At 41.4% G+C, this 19,597-nt stretch overlaps 1 protein-coding gene across 2 annotated transcripts in view; it reads right to left on the bottom strand.

The window, feature by feature from the left end:
- Positions 1–18,709, bottom strand: part of LOC146330245 (potassium voltage-gated channel subfamily KQT member 5-like) — a 154,418-nt gene extending 135,709 nt beyond the window's left edge. For both annotated transcript variants that reach the window (XM_084715764.1, XM_084715765.1), the window contains exon 1: positions 17,980–18,709. In XM_084715764.1, the coding sequence (XP_084571890.1) occupies positions 17,980–18,323 (344 nt within the window). In that variant the 5' untranslated portion in view covers positions 18,324–18,709. The remainder of the gene's footprint in view (positions 1–17,979) is intronic.
- Between the last annotated feature and the right edge of the window lie 888 nt (positions 18,710–19,597).

Raw genomic sequence — 19,597 nt, 5'->3', positions numbered from 1 at the left:
TACTTTCTCTGAAAAAAATGTTATTTCTTTTGTCAAAAAATAAGCCTAAATTTCTCAATGTCAACATTTTTATTTATTTCTAACATTTTTATTTATTTATTTATTTGTTCAGAGCATTTTGCAGAAAACACAAAATAAAACCCCTCCTTTCCTGCCTCTCCCCTTTCAAATCATCCCTACAACCTCCAGCATGTTAGTCTGTCACCAGGGGCATGATCATTGTTGTTTCTGTCTTTGAGGATGCACATGATATCCTTGCTGTTATGGCGTATGTCGTATATGTCGTATATTGTTGCACTTGCATACTGTAATATTTCTACATTAATACTCACAAATATTCACAAATTTTGGACATACTCATAAATCTCACACACTGTTTTTGCGCATTAAATACCATTTTGGAAAGGAGTTTCAGATGCAGCCAGTGGCTGAGTATTGGCTAATGCTACTAAAAAATTAAAGCCAACAACAACCACGACAGTGAAAAAAAGCCCAATTATCTCCAACAATGAGTTATCCAGTGAGCTCAGATGAGTTTTGCTGGCTAATGGGACTAGATTAGATGAAAAGAAGTCCACTCCTTAGCTTTTAATTATACTTTCATTTGTGTTTGGTTAGATGTGTTGCCTTTGTCAGCTCTGCATGTCACACAACAAACTTTGCAGCCAATGTTATCTGCGTTGTGTATAGAAAAATGTAACCACAGTTCTAACCACTTTTAGCTCACCATCATCCTGACTTGCTGCGACTTTAAGAAGCTGCAGAGATAACGTTACTCTCTCGTTTTGTTCTTTTCTTTATACTCTCTAAATTTGCCACTGATTAATTTATCATGATATCATGTACTCAGTGGTACAGACTAATTTTCAGTACCCTTAAAAGTAGAGTTCGATAGTCAAACCTACTTCTTTCTAACCTAAAGCAGCAATTGTCACTGATATCAGTACACAGACAGACACACAGACACACACACACACACACACACACACACACAGGTTTTAGCTACTGGTGTGATCATGTCTTCTTGTCTGCAGCTCCTGTCAGAGCTCATAAAGAAGGAAGGAAGCAAGCTAAAGTAAACAGCACAGTTGAAGAGAGTAGCCTACTTTCAGCTTTGACCAAGAGGTGAGAGAACAAGTATCATTTTACTCAAAAGATTAGATAACCTAATCTGTCTTGATGATATATGATGCATATAACAACTGTGCAAATGATTAGACACATTTCAGGAATCGTAGCCGTGACACAATCCTGGACAGAGGTCTTTTTTTTTTACCCAGAGCTGTAGACTGACTTCAGTCACTCAAATCAGACTTATATCTCCATGATTTCCATTTGAAGAACACTGATTTGCCCTCTTGCCAAGAGTTAGAGGAGAAGATTGATAGCACTCTCATATCTGTCTGATGAATATAAAGCAGTTAGCTTATCTTACAACAAAGAATTAAACAGATAGAAACGACTGAGAAAACCAGCCCGATATTTTTGTACAGATTAAACAAATGTTAATAAGTGAGCTTAAAATGTGCTGGTAGGCAGACTTTGTTAGTTTTTACTGGGGCTGTTCCAATAAAGACACAATAACAGCAATCATATCACATCCACACATCCATCTATAGTCATATACAGCTGTTATAAACCAGGCTGTTCCCTCATTTCCACTTCATTTCCACTCTTTTTTTCACACTTTCACAAAGCTACTCTTCAGTTTTCTTAATGAATTAAACAAATTTGATATAATTAGTGAATTTTAAAGGTGCTGATAGGTGTATTGTTTTACCTTTGAAGAGTGCCAAGTGAGCAGCGTCCCTCTTTTTCCAGTCTTTATGCTAAGCTAAGCTAACTATTTCCTGGCTCAAGCTTCATATTTGCCATATAGACATGAAAGTAGTATTAAGTCTGTCATCTCACTCTCTATATTGCGTTTTTCAGGTTGTTGGGAGGTTCTCAAGAAAGCAAAAATCACTAACTTCAAAATAGTAGGCACATGGTAAAAGGTGAAACATTTTAATTTTGAGCATCTCTTGTCATTTCTAGTCATTTCATAGGATGTGACATTGGTGTTTGGTTGAGTACTGCATCTCTGTAGGGATATACTATATATGCTCACCTGTTTTGTTCTTGCTCATCAAAATGTTTTTATTCAATCAGAACACATAGACTGGTCTCAGGTTGCAATGTAAAAAAAACGTTAATACAGCTTTGAATGGAGGAGTTTAAATCCACTATGTACCACGTAATTAATGTTCTTTGTCACTGCAGTTTGCCTGTGTTTGCAATGATGATTATCATTACTTTAGGGACCATCTTCTGTTTCTGATGCACCTGCAATGTGGGCAGAGATGATTTTGGCTTTAAGCGCTTTTATTTGTCTCATATTGTGAAGGAGGCTAATATTTCCAGAGCTTCTCTATTGCTGCAATATATATTGAGCTAACTGTCATTCGTGATATTTGTGTACGAGATTAATTTTACTTTTGAGTTTAAGTCCTCTTACAAAACACACATTAAGTGCACTCATCACATTTCCAGATATATTTGTACATGCAATAACACTATGAAAGGCGGCTGTAAGAGCTGACATAAAAATACTGGAGGGAAAATGTCTCTCACACACACACACACACACGGAGGCCTGGAAAAAAAACTGTTCATGTGGAGGCACATGAAGACCTCTTCATGTCAGCAGCATGTGTGTGATCTCTTCCTCCTTTGGCCTCCAACCCCCCTCCTCAAACACACACGCGCGCGCACACACACACACGCATGCATACACACGCACACACACACACACCGCTCTCTGTATCCAGATGACAGAGGACTTCGCCTGAGGTGACCTCGGGAGCAAACTTACCACTAATATGTTCTGACAAGTCAGCTACAAGAAAGTGCTAACAGAGCAATGTAATGGTTAAAACCTCTGCAGCGCTCATCCATACCTCAGCACTTTAACCTCAGTCCTGCAACCCAGCTGACCATTTTCCAGTGCAGAGTTGTGTCTAATTTTGTGAGGACAAATAAGAGATTACATTGGCCCGACTGTGTTCTGTGTGGGACCTCAGAATAAGTCTGGGGGCTCTCACTGGCTCAGTGCGCCTGAGCAGGGCCATAACTATGGGAAAGAAATTATGGTTGACCAGAAAATATGGCTCCCTCTCACAGAATCAGACTCAGAAATGAGTTGACCCTTGTGACTTGTAGTCATAAAACACCTAAGCCTAGCCTAAGAGGAGCAAGGCAATGGCAGAAACAACAGCAGAAATGTCACAAAATGTCTGGTTTCATAAAATTAGAATAAATTATTATACTGTAAAAGGCATTTGGCGTGAGACTTGAGCAGCACGCTGCATTACCTGCTGGTCTTGACAAACACATACTGTATTCCGCTTTGCCTCCAAGCTGGCCGGTGGTTTTGGAGTCGAGCGAGGTTGCCCTTCACAGACGTTCCCACACTGAGCTTTTTATGTTTCCACACAGAGGGGCTGTGTACAGGCTCACTGATACAGGGGGTGGCAGGGAATAGGGCTGATATCACATTTTCTGCATGTATGAGCATTAAAGGGAGACTTTGTTTTTTTTTATTTTGTTTTTTATGTGGGTTTGTCTGAAGTACTTATCCATAGTCAGTGTATTCCCTGGAACAGCTCAACTTGCCCCCAGTTAGGAGAAAAAGCAGAAGTACGGGTGTAGAAAGATAAACAATTTAAAGCTGTAGAAATAGTCAGCAGCCAAATGTATTTTAGCCACCTAAAAAAATTAATATGAGCTTCAATGTATGCTGTTTAGAATATTTTCACCACTTTACCTTGTCAGACAGTGTTTTCTGACAGGGAACCACAGATGTAGTAAGATAGATAGGCAGATAGACAGATAGACAGATATGAACCCGATGGCTGCTGAATATAATGAGTACATGAGGCACCCACTGCCTACTGAGCTACCACGCCAAATATTCCTGTCTCCCAGGCAACCAAACTCCTCTGGCAAAATCAGTAATTTTAACTCATCAGCACATATGTGAGTTGCTGGTCTACCGCTGCTTTGATCGGTTAATTTGTTTGTGTTTCTGTGTTACTTCTGTAAATTCAAGCTAACCTTTAAAAACACCAAAATCACACAAAAACAGAAACAAACCAACAGACTGAGGCAGCAGTAGACCAGCAACTCCTGTGTTCTGCAAGATAAAATGTGTTTCTCTTGAAGGAGTCTGGTTGGTTTGGAGAAAGCAATATTTGGCTTATATAACAGTGGTCTCCTGTCAGAAAAGGCTGTCTGACGGTAAGATAAAGTTTTGAAAATATTTTAAATTTAGCGCACACTTAAACTGATGTGAATTTGTTTTATAGGTGGTTAAAATAGGTTTTCCTACTGACCCTATCCACAGCACACCCTGTCCTCCTGTTTCTCCAAAATGGGGATGTGACAGGACTGAAGGGGTAAAATAAGGACAGATTTTTTTTTTTTTTTTTAATGTCATAATGCAAAGATGCCTCTCAGGTTTACGCAGACTGCGCTACTATGTGAGCCCACATGAACACAAAAACACAAAGGTTCAATCTGATGTCACACAGTGGAGGAGAAGCCAATTCTGACAGGTATTTAGGGTTAAATTCATGGGGGGGGGGGCACTGACGGACAGGCTGGCTAACCAGCTGCAGTACTGCCCCTGTGGGTAAGACAAGGAGGTCAGAGGGCCTCTGGCCTGTCACTAACTATGCTGCATTGTTATCAGGCTCGTGCCAAGCAGAGTGCCAGGAGCATGGCCTGGTGCTGCATCTCCCTGATGTGCTGCCATCCTCACCCTCCCACCCCAGGACCCATCTTCAGCATGTATGCTCGCCCTGGCTGTGGTGGTAAATCCTTTGCCCTTGGACTGGAGCCCCCATCCCCTCACATTATGACTACTGTAGTGTGGCGCCTACGTCACTGTAGAACGAGGCACAGTGTTATTTTTGAACCAAGAGTTCCTTTCCTGGGGCAATTTGATGTTGGACGTTAGCTGCAATATCAGTTAAAGTGTGTCATATGTAACAATACAGAGCAAACTATGTGTTTTATTCACTTTTATTCTCTGATAAATAATATATAGGCGATAAAGGTGAAACAAGTCACATCCTGCATTCAAAGTCCACTCACTGGAAAGCAAACCAAATCAGAGAAAAAGACCTTATCTATCAGATATAAGATCCAGACTCTGGGGGGTGTTCAGGGTTAGCTGTGTTATTCCCACAGGGACATAACAGGCCCACAGACCCATGAACACTAAACTAGCGGCTGCATGCCTAAATATAGCATGGTAGCAGTAGCTAGGGCATGGCTTGTATCAGCCGTGACTAACTGCTGGCCATGGTGGCACAACAGTCAGTGACAGCATGGTCGGCGGAAGCTGGAGACGCCATCAGTGGATGACAGAAAGGCACACGCAGGCAGGAACGCTCACTCTGATTTATTTTTGTTTGCCTATTGAAACCCACCCAAGATGTCTTTTTGTCAGTCTCGAGCAAGCTCAAGAAGGCAGCATCAATTGCCATAGCAACACTAAAGTGCTTAAAATCGCCCTTCTCACTTTGGGATTTCTCAGATGCTCGGAGGGGTTGCTGGTGTTGCTTACATAAAAACATATTAGGAGGATGGCTGTGTGCGTTTTGCACAAGGATTGCTCTGAAGCACCTCAGCAGTCAGCAGATAAACCCAGTTATTAGGCCCCAAACTGCCTGCACAACACTTCATATCAAATGAACAATTACTATTACAGTCAGATTTCCAAACTAGTCAAGCGGCCTGCCTCCCCTCGTGTTGCTCCCCTCAGGGCAAGCATCTGCCTCCACATTTGTGATTAAAGTCGAGATGAAATGAAAATCGCCTTTTTAACCCGCTTAGATCACATCCCCAGTCATACTGTGCTCCTGTTTAAAAATATACATAAAAACAAAATCTATAGCTTTGTATTCATGGAAAATCCATTCATTTTTTCTTCCTGTAAAACAAAATATGACACATGCTTACGTAAGCTAAAACTAACCAATTTCAACCAATCATGACATCCACATGAAAATAGATCTTCAACTTTCAGCTGTGCTGTGTTCATCAAAACAAATTCATTAGATAGGTAGGTAGTGAGACAGATAGGGACAGTGGCACAGCAGCCCAAACTACCCATTTTACAAGAAACATGTAAATGTGTAAACAAATAGCACCCTAATTTCTGTTTCATGAAACTTTAAGGCTCAGAGATCAGGAATAATAAATAATAATAATTGGCTTAGAAGAGAGGCAGAGATATATTTTACTGTATGGCTCTCTCTTTGTTCTGGAGACTGGCTGCCACAGTGATGACAGAGATGCAAACAAGCAGCACTGTCCACACTGGCCATAGGGGAGAGAGATGAAGGGAGCGTGAGTGTGAAGATGCAATGAAGACACTAAAAAGATGTATGTTCAACACTTGAACAGCAATCACAGCTGATGGTATCAGTCATTCTGATGTAATCCCTCTACAGCTCTGTACAAATGGGATTTTCTTGGAAGAGAGAGAAGACTGGATGAGAGGACATGAAATAACATAACATGAAATCACAGACGGCACTGCAGTAAATATGGCGGGGTGAAGGAAAGGAGGGCAATAAGGAGGAAGTGTGAAAAAGATGCTTTGCTCACAATGTGAGTCACTCAGTATTTTATCACACAGACCACAACCTGTGAAATGGCTGGTTCGAACAATCAGCCACCAAACCTTTTCATCAGAAAGTGAGACTCAAGGGGCATCCAGGTGGAAAAACCCTCGCCCACGACTGCAGGTTCAGTTCCAAGCTGGATCTGACAGTGTTCGCTGGTATGGAGCCAACCAGTAGTGATACCTAGTGGTTAGTCATGAAGACAGTGGCTAAAAACCCCACTAACATCTGGATTTTGTCTTCAGTGGGAAAGGGTACAATTGGCATTCAATCAAAGGTCAAATGACTCTGCAGTAGACACACGTATTTATCAGCCCTACCTCCGATCAGGAGTGATGGAAACATGACTACATGGGTGGCTAATTTTGCCTCTTTTCAGTGGAGACGATGAAGGATTGTCGTCAACATCTGTAACTTCTGCAGGGCTTGCTCTGTGCTCATTTTCCATACATATGCGCTGCTTGCCTTGCAGGGAGCTTGCACCCACTTGAAGATAGGTATTTAATAGGGATGTTCCTGGCGACTAATTTCCCTGTCGATTAAACGCAAAATTTAATTTAGACTAGTCAGCTTTTTCTGCCACAGTCTACATTCATCTGTCTGACTTTGCTGATATAAACATCCGGGCTTTCCAGGGCGATCGGGGCATACGCAAGGCTGCATAACTGACATCATGCATGAATGAAAATATTTTAAACGGCTAGTATTTCTGGTGCCGACTAGCGTGGGTGGGGACGTTTAATCGTATAGTCAACTAATCACGCGCATCCCTAGTATTTAACTGGTACGTGTTCGTCTAGTCAGGTGTCTGAACAGTAGTTTAACATTTATTTCCTATACATTTTTCACAATAAAAGTCAGCCATTATTCTATTATCGAAAAGCTTTCATTATAAAGCAGCAGCATCAAGAAATTTTTGTTTTTCAACAGCAGTAACTTAACTTGACTCCTACACAACTAAATATAAACAGTAAAATAAAGCAGATACCCAAAAGTACAAACAGTGACACCGGAGAGAAACTAAACCCTTCCACCAAACTAGCTCAGTTTCTTGAACCGGTTCAGCACAGCAACCTGTAGGATATGATATGCCCACTTTAGTTGTCAAGAAAAACCTGCCATTTTTTGGTTCCAGCTGGGAACCTTCTTTTCAGGTTCTGAAACAGTTTATTTTTGGTGGAAATGCTTAGAGTTGTTAAAAGTAGGTGCCTCAATCGGAACAGGGCCAGTTCTATGTTGGCAGAAAGGTCTCACAGAGACTTTTAAAAAACCTCTTTCTCGCTGCTCTCCTGCACAGACCTGAAGTGAATCTTGGCTTTCCAGCAATGCATCCTTGCCTGCACACTGTGGGAGGCGTTAAAGTGAGGCAGACTTTCAAAGGTGGCAAACAGGTGCTGTTTAAGCAAATGACGATTCTCTTAGCTGCTGCAGAATACCCACAATGCATGTGCACAGGCGTGTTGTACCACGGCCTTGTCTTTGTGTTTCAGAAAGGCCATCTCTGAAAACAGAGCGAGGGGAACTCCCTCTGAGTAAACGCAGGACTGAAACATGATACCTGCAGCAGGCAATCCCCGTCAGCTGTGACTGTCCTCCGATTGCATTCAAACAGACCCAGTGATTTACATACACATGCCCTGGACATTAGCTGGATTTAATCAATAAAGGATTAGAAATCAGTTTTTTTTTTGTTTCAAATAATGGAAATAATTAGCAACATGCAGACCTGTTGTCCTGTTCTAAGTTATTCATATAAAGGAACGTTTACACACACTGTAGTTTATTTTGGGTCAATCTCACATACCTCACCTGCAGCTGAAAATAGCCCCCAACAAATTTACTCCTATTTGAACAATGTTTTTTTTAAACTACAATGCCAGCTGTTTTAGGAAATTACTGAGACTTTTTTTTTTTCATGGCATTTTTTGACAAATACAGAACTCCAGCATTGCCTTTTAGAGATAACATCGTACATTACTGCTAACCACTTTTTGTGTTTACATCATGCAACCCATTTCAGTGCATGTTGCAATTAGACAAATGCACTGTATATGACAAACCTACATCCTGTCATCATCACCTACATGAGCTACATCTCCCATTGCTTGCTGATTTGCTGATTTGTAAATGGGTGTCTGTCAGACTGACATTAGGTGTTGTCAGTCCAGTTAAGTTCCTCTCTCTTATCATCTAAGAAAAACATTCAAAAGTCCCTGAATTTTTCTGACTTTTTCCACAACGCGCTCTATATAAAGTCACTGTCCAAATGTCAGTTTGTTTTTCCTTTTCCCAATCAGTTTGATCTGGACTGAGACCATGTATTTCGGTCGAACCACAATTTGGCTGTTTGGTCTGGACTGAGGTCCAGGGGAGATACGACACCTGACCAAACAAGGCAGGTATGAAAGCACCCTTAATACTGGCCTGAGATAAGTAATGTATCATGTCAACATTAAGTTTTCTTCATGTTCTTTGTCAAAGTCAAGTTATTGTGTATAGTTGTTTGGCAGCCGACTCTTTGGATGTGGCAGCATCCTTGAAACCACAAATAGGTAGAGCTTGCCAAGTGAATGCTTGCAACCACATTCAAACATGACAGTAGTTTCTGCAGCTGTAGTGACATGAATGGAAGCAACTTAATCTTTAAAGTTACGGTGTTCTGTTGGAAAATTTTAATTAGTAATTATAAACAAAATATACACATAATTACAGAGATAAGAAATGCTAAACCACAACCCTTTTAAGACATGTTCAAACAAATTATCAAGTGTAACATAAGCACAATAAATACAGAAACAACCACAGAAACCATTTACATTTAACACACAAATTCTGTCCTCGCTCTTCTGCAGAAGACTTACACTTCTTCTCATCAAGTTGCCACAGACAAATTTACACAACACGTACGCAGCGATGACACAGCTTCCGCTCCTCACCCTCGCACTGACACAGAGTCAAGAAACCACAATCTGGACAGAGCCGTCACACCTCTGCTCGATGTCACTGTGCTGATCAAACCAGCAACACTTATGTGAACAGCGTCTTTCCACTGAGTTAAACACTCAAAAGGTCCTGACTATGTGATGGCCCCTGTGTGTCACATAAGACCATATACACTAGATGAATGAAAAAGAGGTGTTTTTATGAATGCCAGCATCTAAAGAGAAAGCTTCTCGGAGGTGAATCTACAACAGCAATGGAACCTATTCCACACCAGAGGGCATAAACCTCTAAAAGAGATAATGAAGAGCGAGTTTAGAGCAAAAGCAGATATTTCTAAGTGACAGAATCTCAATGGCTGGACTATAAACGACAGCTTAAAATCTAATACATAGCAGTGGGATTCAGAGCAGCATCTGATTAGTCATTCAGATGTCTACTAAACATTTTATTGTGTCTGTTGGCTTCAAATAGCCAATAATGCCTATCAAACACAGCTTTCAGGATGAGCCAACATCCTTTACTGCAGCCTATAAAGCCAAGTATTCCTCACAATAAACTGACTGATAGATATTTAACAAGTGAGAGCAGCGAGTTCATGTCACCACTCCGTGCCCCCCTACCCCCACTCCCACCCCTGTAGTTCAGCGTGTCAGTTCAGAAACCTGAGTTGGAGGAACACTGTATCCTTTCCCCCCACATTTTCCTGCCCCTGAACATACTTGCAAGGATAAGAGCTTGTTAATCCAAAGGTGAGATGAATGGCAGCACTGTGTATGTGTGTCTGCGAGCAGGAAGGAGGGCAGGCTGGGACCCCAGGCGCAGCTCAACTCAGCACAAAGACTGGCTCAGTGCTGCTGCTGTCACACATAGGGAATGGATAAAAATATACATGTATGCAGTAGTCATAGAGTATACAGGAAAGGAGTTACGGGGCAAATGTGTGCAAGATATTTGCCTTCAGTTAGCGATCAGTACCCAGTGTAAGAGCTGCAGGATCAAATACTGTCACTGCCTTCCCTCTGAGTATCTGCACTGACTTTAACGCTGGCTTTTATTTTGAAAGCTGACATTAATTACACAGCTAAGATACCTAATGAGCTCGACCCTGATGCCGTTACTTCTTTGTGCTACAATTTTCAAGAAGTCATGTCACCTGGAGGCATGTGTGTTAGAAAGTGGAACACAGTTGAAGGTGAAATATCACTCTGAGCATCAGTTCCAGTGAGGATGTGCCATGTGGGCATGTCAGACAGAGGATAACTGAAGGCTGCGAGGGCAGGCTTGTAAGCGTATTTGGTCCTCTGACCTGTTTCTAATGTGTCAGCTCAGACAAGTCAGATAAGGAAAAGAGGTTTTTTTTTCTTTTTTACTGCCACCTGAAAGCAGTGGATAGTGAAATTGAACTTCTGTGAGTTATCCAAACAGTGATTTAACTGCTCAAGCAGAATAGTTTGGCCAAATTAGTATCAAAAACACTTCCAAAGGAGGAAGCTTGTGCACACACACACACAGACAAGCACAAGGAAAAAAAATGACCCAATATTGCATTCTCACCACAGACTTAGAGTATATATGGATTACAGTGAAGCTGCATGAATTGATTTTCTTCTTGGGGGCAGGGAAACACAACACTGACGTATTAACACCTTATTAAAGGTGCTTAATGCAACATTTGACCGCATTAGAGGTCAGCAAACAACTATTTGTTATATCTGTAAAGATAAACATAGTGGAGTTATGGCTTCCTGAGCAGACAATGATGTCACACTGCCGTTACTATTCAGTTTTCTCTAGAGATGCACCGATTTTGGAAGATTCCGATTTTCAGTCTTTCTAAGAACTATAATTGAAAGCATTCACAAACATTTTTGCAACATTTCTTGTAAAAATTAAATTGGATGTTCATAATAAAACACTGACTATTAAATATTCATTAAATACTATTTTACATTTTCTCCAAAGTCCTCCAGGTTACAGCCAGGGTTTATTATAGTTTTATGTTAAGATTGTGAATAGGGGGAACGCAATCTCGTGAGATCATGGAATCTTGCGGGATTTCACAGGATGCAACGCAGGTTGTTTATTCTTCAGCCAGAACAGGAGGTGAGATTTTAACTGTCCTTCTGTGAACAGCAGTCTGCTGCTGGCTAACATTAGCATGAAGAACTAGAGAGTTTTCAGCTGTTCTGCGACATTGTCGACTGCTCTTTCTCGTTGCAGACTGTTTGTCTTCTCCTTATCCTGTTCTTGGAATCTGTCACACACCAACTTCATGCAAGCATGTGTCTGAGTGTGTGTAGCTGTGATCAGTGCTGTGGTGGGTGTGATATCATGGTCAGTTTGTCTGCTGCATGCATGATGTGACCATCATGCAAAACATGTGTGTGACAATGACGGGCACAGATTTGGATATGTGACGCTGACCAGCTAGTCACCAGTCAGGGCTGGTCATGCAGAAAACCGGCCGGTTCCGGTCTCCGGCCAGTCAATCAGTGCATCCCTAGTCCCTCTCAGTCTTCCCCTGCATCCATTTCCAAAACATCACATTACAGCTAAACAATGCACAAAAAATACGTTTCTGAAAACATTCTGAAAACAGTTTGATAGTTTCAACAGTTGAGTCTAGAAGGCAACCCTAGATTTGTGAAACTCTCCCGAGATTTGTATACATTGTTTGTTTATTGTGAACATTGTTCAACTATATGGGATATGCTTGGTTATGGCAGGGTCTGGTTTTGGGGCTATACATTATGTGATATCAGATCTGTGTACTGACTTGCGTGCATGCCTATAGCGGATTTAGCGTTTTAGGCTGTATGCATCAGAACAACCCTAAAGTTGATATGACAAACATGTTTGCAAACAGCTGCCTCTACACGGCAGACTTGTATTAATTCAGAGTCATCTGATAAATTTAATTTAAAGTTAACCTCCTTTTAGCTCTGTTTTTGGTCTCTACCAACTCCTGAGGGAAATATCTGGCTCTTTCACTGTTAAGTCCTCCGCTATGTTCACAGATAGTTGCTGTGTTCACTACCTGCTCAGCACCAAACAGTAGGCAGACAATCTGGGCTTTATCTGAGCTGTCTCACTGACACTGTAGACAGAGTATATAAAATAAAGTGAAAAGGATTTCCAGTCATCAGGTTGCCAGAAACACAACTCTGCACAACTCTGTAGATCAATGCTACATAATATTTGAAAGAATGTAAAGTTTTTCATTCTGTAATCAATAAACCCAGAACTTTTACACCTTTTATTGCACTGCATTGAATTTATCTTACTAATTGTCAGCCAGCCACTCATGATTTACAACAACCATAATTCTTATAACACATGTAAATTTACATCACAGTGGGAAAGAAGACCACATATTCCCTCTGAGATGATGCAAATCTGCTGTTTGCCTCAGGGACATTCTGATGTCAGATATCTGTCGTGCGTTTAGGGACTGCATTCAAGTTTACATGTAAAGTGGGTGGCCTAAACAAGTTAAACATTGTAGAGATATTGTGATGCCAATTTTTCCTTCCAGATACAGATTCTGATACCTGAACTTTGTGTATCAGCCGATACTGAGGACCGATAGATTAAAAAATACAGTACAGTACATTAAAAAAATATACATTATTACTGAATTATTTTAACAGCTGTGTGTTACAAGTCCTGTATGGATGTGATACGATTGCCTGGCTCAGGTTAAAAGGATCTGGCGAAATAATTACATTATATCAGATGGGTGCATAGACCCCAGTATCTGCCGATACCAACCAATCCTCACCTGCAAAAGATGACATGACTTCCATTGCGTCACTTTTGTTGTGTCACTTTCATGGCGTCACTTCTATTGCGTGAGTGACGTCGCTTCTGTCACACAACATAGTTATTTAACCCAGTGCATGTATTCCTAAACCTAACCCAGTGGTTTTAATGCCAAAACCTAACCGAAATGCGACCATTTCACACTGTAATCTGTAATGTCCAATGAGTTAAGTGACTTGCATCATTGTTACGGCACCGCTGTTGATTCTCTCTACTGGTTATATATGTTGTTTTGGGAGCAATTAGTAATCAACTTATTGTGTTGTGTAGGTATGACGATGTGTTGGCCTCAATTCAGCATTTCAGGCTGTATCGGAGGCATTTATCATACTGGTATCTGTATCGGAATAACCCTAATAACCAGGGTAACACACTTTGCTCCAACATGCAAGGCTTCATAAATTATGTTACACAAATTTAACCACCTTTTTCACCAAATGACTGGGTGGTTAAAATGTGAAGGGTGCCCCAAAGAAAAGTTTCATCCTGGGACATCAAAGGGCTTGGACTAGTCCTTTACTGTTCGTTACTTCCTCTGTGCAAACTGGCTCTTAAACCACAGCTGCTGTTGAATAACAGCTCAATTTACAGAACTCTGCTTTAAACAAATATTGATAAATATTCTCCTGAGTCTGCGATAAAAACTGTGACAGTGATGCTCTTAACTGTAACAACTGTCATATCAGCGGACCAGTGCAACTGTTAAGGCCACTAACCATCAAAGCAGCATACATCATCACAGGAGAGACAACAAAGAGCTGAGTGGGAGTTCAGTCCCTCCATTACACCCGTTCAAGCTCGCTGCCACAGGGATGAAAGAAAATCATTCACCAACTTCCCAGCCACCCAACCATGCGTTCCTAACGTTCATAAGCGCTCATGTGAAGAGAAAAGAGTGCAAGTCCAAGGATCCTTGTGGGTGTACGTGAGTCAACACTTTCACAGATATGTAAATTTGTATTTTTGAGTCAACATTTTAGCAAAAGTGTAGGCTTAAAAACCAGAAATCCGGTGGTGTCTCTCTTAAGTTATGGCCCCAATAAAAGAGGATATGGATGGTCATCATTGAGCTGGATGACCCCCATGGTGGTCACACAGTGACATCATTACATCATTACTCTTCTGCTCATAAAGTCTGGACAGGACTCATAATGAACAAGGGCTGAATTGATGAACACTTCGCCCCACAATAAATGTAATGCTCGTTATGACACTATAGTAGATAGACAGAAAATACTATACATCTGCTTAACAATCAATAAGACATGGTGTAAAAGGTTAATTTAAAGGATATTCTCAATCACAAGACACTGTAAATGACTGTTTCTGAATGTAGGCTAGTACAGCTCTAGATTTTGCCCATGATGCACAGCAGTTGAGAGAAAGGGTTGTATATCAGACAGATATCTTGGATGTAAAACAAAATGGTGGATCCTGAATTTAGCATATCCAGGTCATGTAGCCTTCCAACTGGTCTGATTGGAAGGGCTCGTTGGAGTTAAGGCCCAGCCACACGTTCCACACACTCAAGCATTTAAAACATCGGAGTCACTGCAATCAGCAGATTCACCAGCGGGGGCTGAGTAAATCTGCCCATATCCCCATGAACTTTGACAAGCAAATTTTCAACATTGACCAATGCTGAATGTGCTGACCTGTCGGTAGCAGGAAATCAGAGAGTCCAGTGTGGAGGACACTATCACAGCTGTGTTGTGCCACTTACATTTAGAGTATAAGCTGCTCCATTAAAGCTTTAATATGTAACAATGCTACATTAAAATGTCTAAAAACTGTAGGTTATATATTTGTTGAGTACTTGCTTTATCCAAAATGCTTCCAACAAGGTTTGCTGCTAGTTATTATAACACCCAGAAAACACAGGATATAACGAATAAGTCAGAAGGGAGGAAGTTGGCAAAAGTAAACATAAAGTGAATAAAACTTGAACACATCACCTCATCTGTGAACATGACTTACAAAGAAGACAACTCCCATGACCCAATGCTACTTCACATAATCAAACTACATCTTTTGTTGTTGTTTTGATTGTTTTGATGGCAGCAGAACCTACATATTGTGCACTTTAAGACACATGGTTTTGAGATAGCTTTGGTTCAAATATGTAGTGTTAATAAACTGAATAAACGTATTGTCTCCTTAGCGAAGGAGCTAACAAGCTTGTTAACTGAATTTTAGAAAGCTAGCTAGTTTGAACAGGATTTGCCCCATTCAGTAACTCAAACTGATAAAAATGGCCTGTCCTAATTCCCAGGTCGTCAAATACCAATGCTCTGCACATTCTGTAACCCAGGACCAACAGTCAATAACAAAGCGCTTACGCTAAAACTGAGGGTGCAAACAGGTACAAAAGTCTAAAGGTAAATAGATCCAAATACAGTCCAACAATGAGGGATAAATCCAGACAAAACACTCAGGGAAACACAAACTAGCTTAACGTCAAATGAAGATGAACTGGTACCCAAGGCGTGACAGACAAGACTAAATACACTAAAGAGAGGCAGGATAACAAGACACAGGCGGAGCAAGTGAAAATAATCAGCGATCAAAAAAGGAGGGATAAAAGAAAAAGACAGGAGGTGATACCATAAACAAGACAGTAGGCAAAAACTACAAAATAAAAATGGAAACATTGTGACTTAACTTCACTTACATCATATGACATATTCAGTGGAAAGTGTGTATTTTAACCCAAATCATAATATTTTCTTAAAACCAACCGAGTAGTTTTGGTGCCTAAACATAATCAAACTGTGGCTGTCTCACATCATTAACCACAAATTAAAAAGGCTCTCTGGTTCAGTGGCATGCAGATGCTGATGATTATCTTGTACATGAGCATGAGACGCAGGAGGGTGTGACAAAGATGTTGGTATTTGAAGACATGGGATGAGAGAGGGTTTCTAAAAAAGATGTACCACCCTGAGAACAAAATACTCGAGGGAGCAAACAGCACAGAGAAAATAAAAAGAAGCTCAGAGTAGCACTAAATGTTCTTGACCTGCTAGTGCGTTTAGTTTATTGCAACAGCAGCAGTCAGCAGCACTGAGGGCAGTCCTTACATCACCAACCTTCCAGTGCCACTGCTGTGCCACTTTATGGGCCTATGGTGCGATATTGCCTGTAAAAAAAGCCGCAAGTTTTGAAACAGTGGTAAGACTTACTTGATGTAATTTCTAAAATTAAAAAAGTCAACTTCAAAATTGTCCCCACTTAACATCACTGGACAGAGCACACATAACAGGCACATGAACTCCCCCAGCAGGGATCCTGTGGTGTTGTCCTGTGCACAATTTGATACACAAACTAACTGAAGGATGATTTAAAAATAAAAGTGAACTGTTTCATGAGTGGCTTGGATCAAGTTCAATATCTGAAGCAGCTCACCACTCCTTCCAGTGCTTAGACACACACATACCCCACCCACATGCCAAAAAAAGATGGTGCTCTACAGTCAGCATGTGTCTCAACTTCCTTCCGCTCAGAAACAGTCATGATGCCACAACAACAGTCACACGCGGGAAATCAAATGCAGCTGGTTGGAAAGCCGAGAATGACCGAGAGCAGACAGGAAGGCTGAAGATGTTCTTGATTCTTGACCCTCAGGAGACAGCACACCCCGAGTTCTGTTTTTAACAGTATAGATGTGAAACTCGTCAATGAAAAAAAAAAAAAATCATCTTTGAGGTTTACTATTACATATTCCTATTTAGTGAAAACTGTACTAGCATATTCAATGCTACATTTTAAGCTCCGTTGAACAGTCTGTTATACTCATTTACAATGAAAATAATGTATGAAGTTGGTTACAGTGAGCCTCTGTATGATATACCTGTATATGTATTTCAATGGGTTAATTCAGACTGCAGGGAGGGGATTTTCATTGCAAGCTGTGAAACTGGCCCTGGTGAAGATAAAGAGGTACTTACTCTGTGGTGTATTTTTAAAAGATGAGCCGATGCATTCCTGACAACACCCACTGTTTTATCGAATGTTATACAGTATATCAGCCATCATATAAGTGATATGTAAAAATATGTAAGGCAGAGGTTCCCAAACTCCTTCATGTCAGCAACCCCCACATGCAGATGCACATTACAGCATGGCGGACCCCAAATTTGAACCGATTTTTTCTTAAGTTTCTTATAGTTGTTACTATAGATCACAATAAATCAAAACAGCAACAATACTATTTATTTTCTTGTTGTTACAACTTCCAAAAAATATGATAAAAAGTTAAACTATTGTATTCCTCCATTGCTAGGGACTCCCTACAACCAATCAGGGACCCTGCTGGTCACCAAACCCCAGTTTTAAAACCGCTGATGTAAGGTTCAAGCAGCAGGCAGCATAGTGTGCTCCTGTCAGAAAAACCAATGTTGTGCCAGTCTGTATTTGTGCCATTCTGAGCTGAATTTGTGAAACGTGCTCCTGCAGTGAGGGTGGAGCAGCATCAACAGGTGTGCAACTTCAGCTCTTTACTACACGTTATCCTACATTCAAATCATAGAAATAGACTCACACGAAGGCATGGTAGATGAACGCCCAGGCTCTCGGTCTCTCCAGCACATTGTACAGGTAGTTTTGGAGCCGCCGGTAGCGCACGTTCCTCCGGCCGCTCTGCGCGCTGTATATGAGCGGCTTCCCCAGCAGGCTGAGCCGGGCTCCCTGCTTCCCCCTCAAGCTCTCGCCGGCAGCACCTGCTGCGGTGGAGGCTGACAGCAAACCGTCTCCCGCGTTGTTCATCATCCTTCGGCCGGACTCCACATCCTTCAAGCCGTAGCCTTCGTTACGGTGCCCCGGCGACGTCCTCATCCAGAGCCCGGTGCCACCGCCGCCTTCGTCTCCGCTGTGGTTCCGGGGCATGGCATCACCAGAGCGGGCATCAAGTGCGCGGAGGTCTTTTCAAGCATGCGTGTCCTGTTGCGGTTGCTGTGCCCTGGACGAACAATACACCACACGTGTGAGACGCTGTCTGAGTGAAAGCGCTGCCAGAGCAGAGCACGTTGTTTACCGTCACTCTCTGACCGCCCTCTTTCCTCTTGCATCAACCTCTTCGCAACATATTTACACAACTGCCGCCGCGCGTAAAGGTATCCACGCGCCCGGCCAGTGCATGCTGCTGTCCAATCTGACTAAATAACAAGTTATAGATACAAGGAGTGTCCTGTGGAGCTGTAGCGGAGATATTTTTAGCGTTAATTTCCAGCACGGGCTCTCTTCCCTGTGCGCTTTACCGCCTGTTGCTTCAAGCTGCGCGTGCACTGCAGATGCGCATCTGTGCCGGCCGTGCCCGAGAGTGACTTTATCTCGATCCTCGTGTCACAGTGAACAGTGTGATTTGATCTCACCTCCACATCACTGATGAATAAAGGTTCCAGCCTGTTTGAGTTGTTTTTTCAGGTGGCAGCAGACATGCAAATGAACAACCGTCGCTCCGCGTGTAATTTAATTTCCCGAAAAAGTTCCAAATTACAGCACATTTTTTGAAAAAGCCTATCAGGTAACATGGATTCTGATGATTTTTCCACTTGGTCGGCTGGAAAAGTAACCACTCAGGACGGCTCACTCAACATCTGCAGAAAATATTATGGTGTAACCAAAATTACTTTCAATCCAGAGAGGGTTTTTTTTAAAGCTACTATGGGGAACTGTCTTATTTTGTTGATTTTGGAGGCCCCTGTGGACAAAAGCGGTAGCGTTTCCACCACAACCACAAAATGCAACATGAAAAAATCTAAAAATCTCCTCCTGTTTCTTTTTGTCTGGCTATTGACACATTGTTTTTCCACTTTTGTGTGGTTATGTGAAAACAGCGAAAGATAAATGTGTTAGGAAGATTTTAGACATGTATTAAAAATATCTCCATGTCAACAAAGACCACTCATAACACAGAGTTTCAGTTCTTGTCCATGCATAAAATAAAATGTGGATTCTGCTTGTTTTACAGCTACTACAAAACTTTAATGTTTTGTTAATTTTAGAGGCCCCTGTGGACAAAAGTGGTAGCATTTCCACAGCAATACCCACAAAATATGGCCTCATAAATGAAATGATCCCAGTGAAAATCCTCTTTTTGATTGACTGATGTAATACTTTTTTTTTTTTCTTTTAGTTTTGAGCCCAACTCAAACTGTACC

Source organism: Lutjanus erythropterus, chromosome 3 (assembly GCF_056507025.1).
Source record: "Lutjanus erythropterus isolate fLutEry1 chromosome 3, fLutEry1.hap2, whole genome shotgun sequence".
NCBI lineage: Eukaryota > Metazoa > Chordata > Actinopteri > Lutjaniformes > Lutjanidae > Lutjanus > Lutjanus erythropterus.
This window is presented reverse-complemented; position numbering and strand designations above follow the sequence as displayed.